A 12,253-nucleotide genomic window follows, 5' to 3' on the forward strand; every position below is an offset into this window, starting at 1 on the left:
GTACTTGTACTCTGTCTCCCTTTTTTCTCTCCCCTCCCTTGCTCTCCCTCTCTTCCCGTCTTCCAACCCCAAAAGGTCCTTCAAGCTCCAGAAACATCCTAGAAAATCCTTCCAGGTGTTGAAGGACTTCTGTTATTGGACTCTGCTGCCTCCTCAGCCCATGTCGCTGTTATTCCCTCGTGCTGCCACGAGGTGGCAGTGCACTGCTAAACATTGCACTGTTGGGACCTGCATTACTTCTCAGTAGAGGGGGGTAGGGCTGAACTTTATTTATTTATTTTTTTTGTTTTCGTTTTGGTTTTGCGGTACGCGGGCCTCTCACTGTTGTGGCTTCTCCCGTTGCGGAGCACAGGCTCCGGACGCGCAGGCTCAGCGGCTATGGCTCACGGGCCCAGCCGCTCTGCTGCATGTGGGATCTTCCCGGACCGGGGTACGAACTCGTGTCCCCTGCATCGGCAGGCGGACTCTCAACCACTGTGCCACCAGGGAAGCCCAGGGCTGAGCTTTAGAATGGGCTGATATATCACAGACAAATCTGGCTTGGGGAAGATGAGGAGAGATTGTCTCCAATTCTTTTTTTAGAAACATCATATATCCTTGCTAGGGTTGATTTTCCTTTCTTGAGTTTGAAAAGGCTCTATATGGCTTTCTAGCAGTCTTTCCACGTAGAGAGTGTTTTTATTTAAAGACTTTATTCATCAAACACCTTGCTGAGGTTGTAGTACTGGTGTATTTGTTTTATATGCTCTTCTTTGTTCGAGACAGGTAGAACAGCTCCCTAGAAGCCTTCCCAAAAGTAAAATCCTTCTTGAAAATCAGAAGTGGATATTGATTGAGTAGTTTCTATATGCAGAATTTGGGCTATGTTTTATGAAGAAGTAAGGAAAGGAAGTGCCCTTTGTGTGAAGTTTTTTGTTGCAATTGGAGAGGCAAAAGCATGAACACTGGAAACCTTAGGAATTAATTAATAAAAGTGTTACTGGGCAGTGCTAGTGACTAAAAAATAATAAAGGCACCAGGTACCTCTGGAGCCTGGAATGCACGGTGGGGCTGAAAAGAAGCCTTTTGGTTGAAGTCTGCCTGTAGACCAGTTAGGTTCCCAGCCCCTCTGCCCTACGCTGATAGAAAACCCAAGATTTACCCACTGGAAAAGTTGAATAAAGAGGTTTTGGCTTTAGGAACAACAAGCCAAATTATGAATGGGATAAGACATTGCTCTGAAAACCTAGGGTTTAAGGAATGTAAGTAACTACGCCTGTCTCCACAACACACACCACTAAGGTCTCCTTTCCAATCAGTTCATGTATTTACCCCAGGTAGGGGATGGAAGATCAGCTTTGAAGCAAATGCTTTGCTCAGGAGAAGAGAACTATAGATTCCAACAGTTGGGATTTCCCCCAATGAAGTGGTCAAGTCCTGACTATTTTTATCCTTTACTTGACAAGTTCTACCCAGCACACAGAGCTTCTGTCTTCCTTCTAGTGCCTCATTCTTTAATAGGAACCAGGGTTTCTCAGACTCGGTACTGTTGACTTTTGGGGCCACATAAATCTCATTGGAAAGCCGTCCTCTGCACTGTGGGATGTTTAGCAGCATCCCTGGCCTCTACCACTAGAGGCCAGTAGCACCCATCCCTTTCCCACCCCCTCACTCCCAAAAATGTGACGGGTGACCAAAAATGTCTCCCGTCCTTGCCAAATGTCCTTGGGGGGAGAAATCTCCCCCTCTTCCTTGAGAACTACTGGTTTGAACAGGCATCCACAGACTACCAGCCATTGGAGGAAAGTCCCATTCATAAGAGAAAGCAAAACAGGGAAAGGAACTTTGAGAAAAGGAATGTGTGGGGCTGGGGGATGGGTATTAAAGGAAAGCAGTATCCTCAGAGAAATGAGAGGACATTGTGTCTTAAAAAAAAAAATGAGATCTATTCTTTTTAAATCCTCACAGAATAAGAAAGACCTTTGGCTATTAAAATTGTAACTATAGGAATAAAAAAAAATTGGAAGATCATATACAAGAGCTCTGTTGTAAATCAGAACCAAAAATAAAAACAATAGAGGAAACGTAAGAAAATTAAATAATTAAACTGGATTTTGGCGGTGTACTATCTAAAAAGAACAAGGACATGGGAAAAATTTTTTTAAAACAAGTGAAGACCGAAGCAGAGTTCCCAGCACTGGAAGGACATAACCTTCAAACTAAAGGACTATCCCCAGCCTAGTTAAACTGTAGTCACAATAAGATATATCATCATACTATTTCAGAACTAGTGATAAAGAGAAGAATTCCAAAAACATCCAGAAAGGGGGTTCTAATGACATTCAGAATGACAGTGGAGAAATGTCCTCAAACGGATTCCCCATATACCCTTTCACAGAGGATGTGCTCCACCAAAACAAGGGAAACCCAAGAAGGAGGAAGACTCCAGTCCCAGAATCTGGGCGCCAGCCCAAGAGAGCAGCAAGGGGATTTCTCAGGATGGCAGTGAAGGGAGTTCCAGTGTGAAGACAGCCATGTTCAACAGGCCTCGAGAGAGAAAAGGCAGTGCTGCTTTGAATGCAGAGGAGGGAGTGGCAGGAGATTGGGAAAGCAGTTGGTTAAATTACAAGAGGAGAAATTATTTCAATTGTAGAAACCTGAGACCATCTTAGAGTGTTTTCAGTTGCAGAAAGGATTTAAGTGATCTATCTTTTAAGGTTATACAGAGAGGGTATAGGGATCATTTTGAGTTATGAATAGTGGTTCATTTTTGGTTTTGTTTGAACATTTTCTGTGTTTTCTAAGTTATAATTAGAAAACAATGCAAGTTTTTTTGTTTGTTTTTTTGAAGAAACAAAGCTGAGAAGAGATAAAAACCCCAGTGGAAGTAATAATTTTCTAAATAACCCACATATCATCAGCACTAATATTTTGGGACTAGTATAATTATATAATTATGTTTTGGAAGCATATTAGTTTTTCTTTTACTTTAATAAATAAAGATCTTTTGGTTTCATCTTTTAGCCCATATGTATGTATGATTCAGTGACAGTTTCGTGATTGCAGGGTTTATCTATCAGTACTTCTGAAATTAGCATGATGCGCTTCCATTTAACAACACCTGCTATTTTCCACCAGGTGGGCTGCTCACGTCACACAGTGAACTAAGACTGTGTTTAACTGCTGAGACTTCTGAATCGAATGCTAATGCATTTGGTATCTCTCTTTCATAATTCCCAAGCAATTCTAAAAGAAATAAGTTTGTGAACTATGTAATTGCAGTTGTGGGGTTTTGTTTCAGTTTCTAAATTGTGTATAACAACTTATAGTTTAACATTTTTACCTTTTTAGTGTGTGACTAATGTATATATGCACTTTTCCTCTTTATAATGGACCTTAACTATATTCAGTTATAGGTAAAAGTAAAAAAAAAAACTCTAATTTGGAAGATGATCATTCTAGATGTGTGAAAAATAGAAAGTATTTGAAATTTATTGCACATAGAGATCCTGTGATGTGGCTGTTTCAGTGAATAAATGATTATTTTCAGATAGATGTTATATATGGTTCTAAAGTATTTTAAGTAGCTTAATCTCTTAAATTCCTTCCCAAATCTTAGTTTTCCCATCCTCCATCTCTACAACAAAGGCATGTTAGGTTAAACTTTCTTTGAATCAGATTCTGAATTGATGGTATTGAAATAGCTGTGAATAATGTCTTGCAGTTATTTCAGCTTTAAGGTAATTTGACCATTTTCCCTGTGCCAGTGAAATTTGTATGGAATTCTTACAACATGCAGAGCTAGTAACATTTTGCAATATGGTGCTATTGTTTCTCTTTCGAAAGCTAATTAAAGACATTCTAATAACCAATGTTTGAATTTAAACATTTCCATAAATAGCGTATTTTTAAAATGAAAACTTATATTATGGGCCCAAACATACAATAATTTCTTTTTTGTTGTACATACAATAATTTCTTTTTTGTTGTTGTCACAAAATCAGGATGTGGCCTGTTTCCTTTGATCCTTCCTTTTGCACAAATGGAGATTTTTTTGGTCTCTTTTAGCCTTTAAGCTCCAAGAAATAATTCTGGAGCCAGTAGTTACAATCCTTCCAGGGACAACATAATTCTGAGCGCTACAAGTAGTGAGGATGACTGGTGGTGGTTTTAGTCAGGATTGACCAATGAGCTGAGTGCTAGAAGGAAGCATAAGTGGAATAGCGGGTGCAGAGGGTGTTCACTTGTCCTTCAAGGATGTGAAAGATGCTCGAATCATGGTAGAGGGTGAAGTGCCATGAAGTGACCTGTGATGAAGGTTCCAGGCTGGGTCCCGCTGATAACCAGCTCTGTCACCTTGGGCGAGTTAGCCTCTCTGGACCTAAGTCTCTCACTGTGAAACAAGGAGGCCTGGCTGAGATCAGGGATCCTCAACTAGCATCCTTGATCCCACAACTGGTTGTCAAGTCGGACTTGTCAAAGACAAGCGAGGCCGCTGCTCCAGGCCAGGCCACCCTGGGACCTGTCAGCGCCTGCCTGGAATCTAGATTTCCCAACACTGCCTTTTCTGAGATTCCCAGTTGTCTTGCTCTGTCTGCCCACCTGCCAAGTGAATTCATTGCCCAAGTTCCCAGTACAAACCCCTGTCTATCCCATTTCAACCTGACAATTACCTGTACATATTCTCTAATACGGATATATTTTGTACTTAGAGAGTGTTTCACTGACTCACAAAATTATGCTCAAAACTGAACCACAGTGAATAACGATATGCTCTCAGTCTGTTCCCCCTTTACCATTCACTCCCCTAAAAACCTGAGAATCACCCCAAGCTCCCCAGCCTCCTTAAATCTCTGCTCCCCACTGTTTGCCCTCTCCAGTCCTTCAGCTTAGTGTTGTAAGTATCCTTTAGGCCAGCAGTCCCCAATCTTTCTGGCACCAGGGACCAGTTTCGTGGAAGACACTTTTTCCGCGGGGGGCGGGTGGGGTCAGATGGCTCAGGCGGTAAGGCGAGCGACGGGAGCGGCCCACTCACCTCCTGCTGTGCGGCCCGGTTCCTAACAGGCCACAGACTAGCACTGGTCCGTGGCCCGGGGGTTGGGGACCCCTGCTTCAGGCCTTCAACGTCATTCCCCTGGCATGTTTCAGTGATCTCTCAAATGATTTTCCTCCTCTGGTTGAGTTGCCACCCTTCTGTCCATTCTGTTCGTAACTGCCAAAGTGGTATTTCTTGAAAGCAGCTCTGACTACAGTACTCTCCTTTTTTAACATCCTTCAGTAACTCCTCTTTGCCTTTAGATTTGAGTACATACTCTTTAGCATGGCTTTGAAGGCCCTACCTCTCCAGCTCCATTTGCTGCTGCTCTGTCCTCTTTACATGCCAAAGTATAGTTCCCCAGATAATTCCATGCCATTTCATGTCTCTCTGCTGTGAACACGCCAGAAGAACCTTTTTTCCTCCTCTGCTATACCTGGTAAATGTCATATTCTTCCAAGTTAGATAAAGTATCTCTTCTATAGAGCCTGACTGGGTTTATCAAAGTATAATTCATCATTTCTTACTTGGTGCTAACATTATATTTAATAATGATGTCTCTTATCGTATCAGTCTCTCTGATTGCAATTATTTGTTGTCCTGTGTTGTCCTACCAGACTGCAGTGAGTTCTTTATAAACGTCTTATTTACCCTTGTGCTCCTAGCCCAGTTTCTGTCACCTGGTAGGTGCTCTTGGGAGTATATCTGTGCTCACAATGAAGAATGCAGTTCTAATAGCCAGCACTGTAAAGACTTGTTGCATCTATGATTTTAATATCTTTTCCTTTTTAAGAAGAGGAAAGCAGTCTTTAAATTCATACCATTTTTAGAGACTTCCCTGGTGGTCCAGGGGTTAAGACTCCACGCTCCCAATTGCAGGGGGCCTGGGTTCAATCCGTGGTCCGGGAACTAGATGCCGCATGCCGCAACTAAGAGCCCGTGTGCCGCAACTAAAGATCCTGCGTGTGGCAATCCCGCGTGCCACAACTAAGACCCGGTGCAGCCAGATAAGTAAATAATATTTTAAAAATAAATTAATTAATTAATACCATTTTAAAGCTAAAAGGAAGGGTATTTCAACTGCAAGTGACGTAAAACTAAACTCAAAACTGGCTTGAACAATAAAGAGCATTTTTTGACTTAACGAAATGGGAAAAATTCAGTGTTGTTTCTGGCAAGACTTGGTCCAGCTGCCCAGGGAGGCCACCAAGGATAGTGGTGTGTCTGCTCTATCCTCTGCAGCATCCTCCCGTCAGGCTCCCTGGTGCTGCCTCCAGCAGCTCCAGGCTCTTCCCTCAGGGCAGCAAAAAGCATTAGCGTCTCCTGGCTTCATATCTTTGCACTAAAGGTCTAAGGAAGAAGCTCTCTTACAGCATGTAGGAGAGGGAGAGGTGAAGCTTCTTTTTCCCAGAAATCCCAGAAAATGTCTCCTGCCTGATGGTCTCCAACTGGGTTATATTCACATCTTTCAGCGAATCATCATAGCCACAGATGAGTGTTGTTCCATGGTGCTTAAGCCATTCCAGTCCTACTCTTGGAGCTACAGGTTAGGGGTTAAGGAGACAGGGGCTGAAATCCCACCAAAACCATCTGGCTGAGAATGTGAGCAAGGGTGAGTTACCCAAAGGAAAAATTGGATTATTTCTTGCAAAAGAAAGGGGCAATAAAAGGCTGGAAAGAGGAATACTAATATTCATTATGAAGGACTTTAGAAATCTTTTGTGCCGGACTCCCCTAAGTGTTTCAAGAACAAACTTCTTTTTTATTTCCCTGAAGCCTGAGACCTCCAGTCAAGGAAGAACTTCTCGAGGTAAAGTGAGGAGTGGCCCCAAGTCATGAGGCAGGCCTGGAACAGCGGTCTTTAAATTTCATACCATTTTAAAGGTAAAAGGAAGCCTGTCTCTGACAAGACAGGCTTGAGAACCAGTAGTGGGGTCATGATGGCTAGTGGAGGATCTCTGATCTCAGCCAGGCCTCCTTGCTTCACAGTGAGAGACTTGAGGTCCAGAGCGGCTAACTCACCCAAGGTGACAGAGCTGGTTATCTGAGCAGGACCCAGCCTGGAACCCACGGCTCGTTCATCCCAAGACACTTCATGGTACCTCGTCATCACCTACGTTGAAGTGGGCAGCTACCAAGTTCTTGAAGGACATGCATATAAAGACTTTTTTTGGGTGGTAAATTATGGTCATCTTGATTTCAGAATGATTGGGTGAATCATCTAGCATGCTTGTACTATATATTGTACTTTTCATTATTTTAAAAAAAGCGGTTATGAAGGAAAACTGAAACCACTTTTGGTTGAATGAAATTTTACCATTTTCATTTTGTCTTGTTTCCAGGATTCTGCAACAGCGTGGCATTCACTAAATAATAAATGTATTGTATGTTTCAGTGTGTGGTAACAGCAGAGAATGACTTCATAGACCACTTGACCTGCTCTGTTGTGGTTTATGATGCCATTTGGATTCCTTGGTGGAATTATTTCCATCTGAATCACTATAAACTTCTATTTAGTTTGTCACAAATCTAAGGCCAGATATGTCTGTGGTTTTCAGCAGTGATGTAATTCTGAAAGATACTGTGAAAGTTACAAGTTGTCATATACTATTAGCATTTAACTCAGTGTTTCACATAATTCCAGACAAACTAGAAGCTTGAAAAAAATCCATTTCTCCACATTATTTTTTTTTACTCTTAGACAGTCTACCTTTGCTGTCTGTCTTGCCACTGTGGGTTTGGTTATGCATCCATCAAGTACGTGTGGGGAATGCTGGGAGGCTCTGTGGGCATGTACAGTAATGTAGGACATGGTCCCTGCCACTTCTTAATTAGGAAGCTTGTATAGATAGACAGAAAGGATGTTTCATTAACTACATGGTGGAGAGAGAATAAGAGAGAAAGAGTCTTTCTTCTCTTTTATGTGACTGCCAATTGTGTGAAACAGACTGGATCACGTTGCAAGATATGCACCTACTGCAGGGTATACACATTGACCTGCACAGAAAGCAAGGACTCAACTAAAGCATACTTTCCCAGTCGGCTGCCAGGTAGGAGCAACAGCAAAACAACAGAACTTACCAGAAGGGACTTGGGGGCCTAAGGTCCAACAGAAAAGTCTGAAGATTTCTAAGCCCCCCCCCCCCCCGCCTTTTATTTTTTTCTGTTTTCTTTTCCGCAGAGAGGCTTGCGGGCAGAGGAGGGAGTCATTGGTGACAGTGGTAGGCGGGGGAGCGGTGCCAAACCTATAGCGCAGAGCAGGGCACAAAGCACAGAGAGGTGAGAGGAGGCCAGCGGCCCAATTCCCATAGAGCAGGTAGAGACGCAGCACACTCGGAGTTGAAGGCTGTGAGTTATAGGGCTGGTGAGTTACAAAGCAGAGAAGGGAAAGGAAATGGGTCAGGATGGGTGGTTGGCTATCACAGAAACCACAGGCAGCCGGGAGCAGAGCTCCAGAGGAAGCTGGCTCAACTCACTGTGTGTTGGAGGGGGCAGGCTTCTCAGCAGGGAGGCACAGGCATCAGGAACGGCCTTCATGAAGGTGAGTCAGCAGCCTATTTCAGGACACGTGGAAAGCCTGGGTTCAGGTCCTAGCTCTACCACGTGCTGGCTCTGTCCCTGCGGGAAGGTTCAGATGCCTCACCTGTGAAGGTGAGAAGGTTCGATTAATTGGTCTCTTACATTCCTGAGATGTTATGAGATAAGGAGTTCGCATCTTCCCCAGCATAGACGACAGACTGAACTTCTAGAAACTGTAATGACAGTCATTGATCTATTCAGCGAGTAGGGATGAGCACCCATGACGTGTGAAACACCATTCTGCGCATCAGGATCACAGCAGGCAGCGAGACGAAGTCCTTTCCTCTCACGGAGCTTACGTTCTGGGGAGAGAGGCAGACAGCAATCAGACAAACTATAAATGAGCAAGTTAATTTGAGTTACCAATAAATTGCTGTGAAGATGGTAAAATAAGACAGTGCGGTGGAGGGCAACCATGTTTTGGGGTTAGGGGATGGTGGGGGAGAACTGCATCCTCTCTGAGGAGATAATGTTCAAGCGAGACCTGACTTGTAGGAAGGAGCTTCCTATGAGACAGTCTGGGAGCAGGGCAGACAGCTCAGAATGAGCAGAAAAGACCCTCAGGAAGGAATGAGTCTGACACATTCAAACAGCAGAAAGAAGACCCGTGTGGTTGGAGGGAGTGAGCAGGGAGCGGCTAGAGACATAAGCCAGCGCCAGACTACATGGGACCTTGGAGGCAGTTGTAAGAAACTGGATCTTATCCCAAGTGCAGTGGTGAGCCTTTGGAGGGTTTTAAGCGGGAGAAAGAAAGATCTGATGTACATTATAAAAAGATCGCTCTGGAGATTCTGTAAAGAATAAAATGAAGGGGAGCAAGAGAAGAAGCAGAGACGACTGGAGAGGCAATTGCAATAGTCACAGTGAGAGGTGGTGATGGCTGGGACCATGAGAGTAGCAGGGATGTTGGGAATAGATGGGTAGGTAGGAGTGTGTGTAGAGGTTTTGGAAGAAGGAAACATGGGGACAGTTTTTATAGGCATACTGTTTTTATTAGTCTGTACCTCTGCCTTGAGGAAACTGCCCCTGACCCTCTTTTATGTCCTATTTATGGGATGCAGGACACAAAGGATGTTTCGTCCATCATTTTACCCCCTGACCCCCATCACCAGACCCAAAATTTGGTTTCAGAGTGTCCCCCACCAGCCCTCGTCCCTGCCAGTCCCAACATAGATCTTCATGATCTTCACATCTATTCAGGAAACCTGTTTATGACAGGTTCTACTGTTCATTTGTCAGTTTCTGGCTTGGGAACACAGGAATAGCATGTTTTGGTGGCAAATATGATAGTTCAGTTTTGAGTTGTTACAGAAAAGCCTAGTGAATAGAGGAATACCAAAACAAGTATGTATTTCTTGCCCCAGTAGAATGGATTATTGAGGGCCAGTTTAGCAGCCCACAGTATTTGTAGAAGGAAGCGCTTTCCCTGGGTCTCTATAAGAATCCAGGAAAAGACTGAGCCTGCTTGGGTCATGTGGCCACTCTGAAACCAAATGTTGGGTCTGGAGATGGGACTCGGGGGGTAAAATGATGGATGAAGTATCCTTGGTGTCCTGCATCCCATTAATAGCACATAGAAGAGGATCAGGGACAGTTTCCTCAAGGTAGAGGTACAGACTAATAAAAAACAGTATGGCTATAAAGGTGCCTTCACTTGGATTTCTCTAGATGCCACAACGCCTAGGAACGCCTGGTCAGAGCCGAGCCTAAATTGTAGCTCTCTGAAACTCTCTCCCATTCCTTTGTCTTCAAAGGAACTTTAGTGAAGACCAAAATACAAGCATTCTATCGATAATTTTTCTTCACTGACTTCTTTATATATTTGATTATCTTCTAAAACTATATAAAGTAATAAAAGCTCTCTTAAGGTTTTGTCATGGCCTGGTTCTCAGTGTTTCTTCTAGGTGATACAGGACATCAGATACCCTAGCACCCACTTCTGTGTATCAGGCATAGCTCTTCTGAGGGCTCTGTCCCTATCAAGATGGCCCCAGGTTTCCATCTGCCTGACTGCACCCCCGCATAGCAGGTTTAATACAGAACCAGTGGGCATAGAATTTTTCAAGAAGTTTTAGGTGTACAGTGGAAGGCTCTGGTCGCGTTAACCTAGCAGACTCCCTTTCCCTTTGTGCTCAGACCTCAAAGCCTCAGGACAGTCTTCTCTCTTGGACTTATTTTCTGGGGAGAGGACCCACAAGGGCTGAGAAGTTCCTTGAGGCCCTCTAGGCTGTGTATCTAGGACACATTGATGGGGAGGGCGCGTTTGTCTTTGGTCCCTTCTCATCTCCCCTTAGGGTTTGGTGCCTCCTGGCTCTGGCTGTTTATAAACTCTCAATACCCTGCTTTGCTCTGGCATTTTCCCTCTTGCCCCAGGAATTCCATCCGTTCAGTTCAACCCATTTATTGAGTGGACCTTACAAATAAGGCCCCAGGTTAAGCACTGTGAAATTACCTCCTTTGTGTCCTTTCTGCATTCCCAGTCTAAGAACATCTCAGGTAGGTGACAGGAAGATTGAGTTATTTTATATTAATATGCAAAAACATATTGAATCATTTATTCAATAAATATATATTGCGCACCAACTGTAAACCAAATACTCTTACAAGCACTGAGATTGCAACGATCAAAGTTCCTGGCGTTCTCAGGTAAGTTATATTCTCGTGGAGGTATCAGTAAATAAACATATAATATGCCAGTAGAGGAAATAGAGTAATTTTAAAACAAAAAGCAAGCTTGGTGATGGAGGAGAGAGGAGTGTGCGTACAGGTGGGAAGAGCAGGGTTATTTAGAAAGGTCAGTCGGGAAAGGTACCTCTGAGAACTGATCTGGTGGGGGAATGGGTGGGAAGAGGCTTGGATTTGGAGAGAAGTCTCTTTTTTGGTAGGATTTCCAGTTCCCTGAACTTATTATCAAAACGACATAATGTGGCGAAGACTTAGATGGGGTTTGGAGGTATAGGCCTCTCTAGCGTAGAGCCATAAGCCAGAGAGGGGTACCATATGGACCCTGCCCCCCGTCCCTGGTCTCCTGCCAGTCAGGGTCATGGTTCTGACCCCTTGCCTGGCTCGGTCCTCACCACCCGCATTTCCCCACGCTGGTCACCAACTCTCTGTTTTCCTGTTTATCTCACTGGTAGGACTTCCAGCTTGGATTTCTTCCCAGCTACCACTTAGACTCTTGTCCTTGATGGTAATGTAGATTCTTGCATCACCTTGCCTTGGGCTATTCTGAGTAAATTTCCTTCCCTATCACTAGGAAGAACCTACTCCTTGCCCACCCTGTGGGTAACCATATACTTTATCATTTAAAGTGGGATACTTCTGAGAGCAGAAGGGAGCACTATTAATAATTATGCCAGGACTACAGACATAAACTGGGACCATCCTGTGTAAACTGAGTGGTGGGTCACTGTATGCATGAGGTCATTGGCTCAGTTAGCTCCAGCCCGCAAGTGGAACCAAGACTCCCCTCCCCAGCCTAGCATCTGATCTGAAGGCTGAGGCTGGGCTCCTTCCATGGTGCAGCCAGAAGTCAGAAGACAGGTCATCACTCTTCAGTCACTACCTTGTTTGCTCACCCTCAGGCCTGTTTTTCTAGTCTCCATCTAGGAGGACCCTCAGGTCGCACCCCAGAACATGCCTCCACTAGTTTCCATCCTT

The 12,253-nt window shown here is 44.1% G+C and overlaps 1 protein-coding gene across 8 annotated transcripts in view; it reads left to right on the forward strand.

The window, feature by feature from the left end:
* The window catches only part of ALG14 (ALG14 UDP-N-acetylglucosaminyltransferase subunit), a 104,446-nt gene that overhangs the window by 26,264 nt on the left and 65,929 nt on the right, over nucleotides 1-12,253 (forward strand). Inside the window, exon 3 of one of the 8 annotated variants that reach the window (XM_073810688.1) lies at nucleotides 7,357-7,393. The exons of the other annotated variants lie outside the window; for them this stretch is intronic. Coding sequence (XP_073666789.1) covers nucleotides 7,357-7,393 — 37 coding nt within the window. The remainder of the gene's footprint in view (nucleotides 1-7,356; nucleotides 7,394-12,253) is intronic. 8 annotated transcript variants of the gene reach the window in all.

This window comes from Tursiops truncatus, chromosome 1 (genome assembly GCF_011762595.2).
Source record: "Tursiops truncatus isolate mTurTru1 chromosome 1, mTurTru1.mat.Y, whole genome shotgun sequence".
In the NCBI taxonomy this organism is placed as follows: domain Eukaryota; kingdom Metazoa; phylum Chordata; class Mammalia; order Artiodactyla; family Delphinidae; genus Tursiops; species Tursiops truncatus.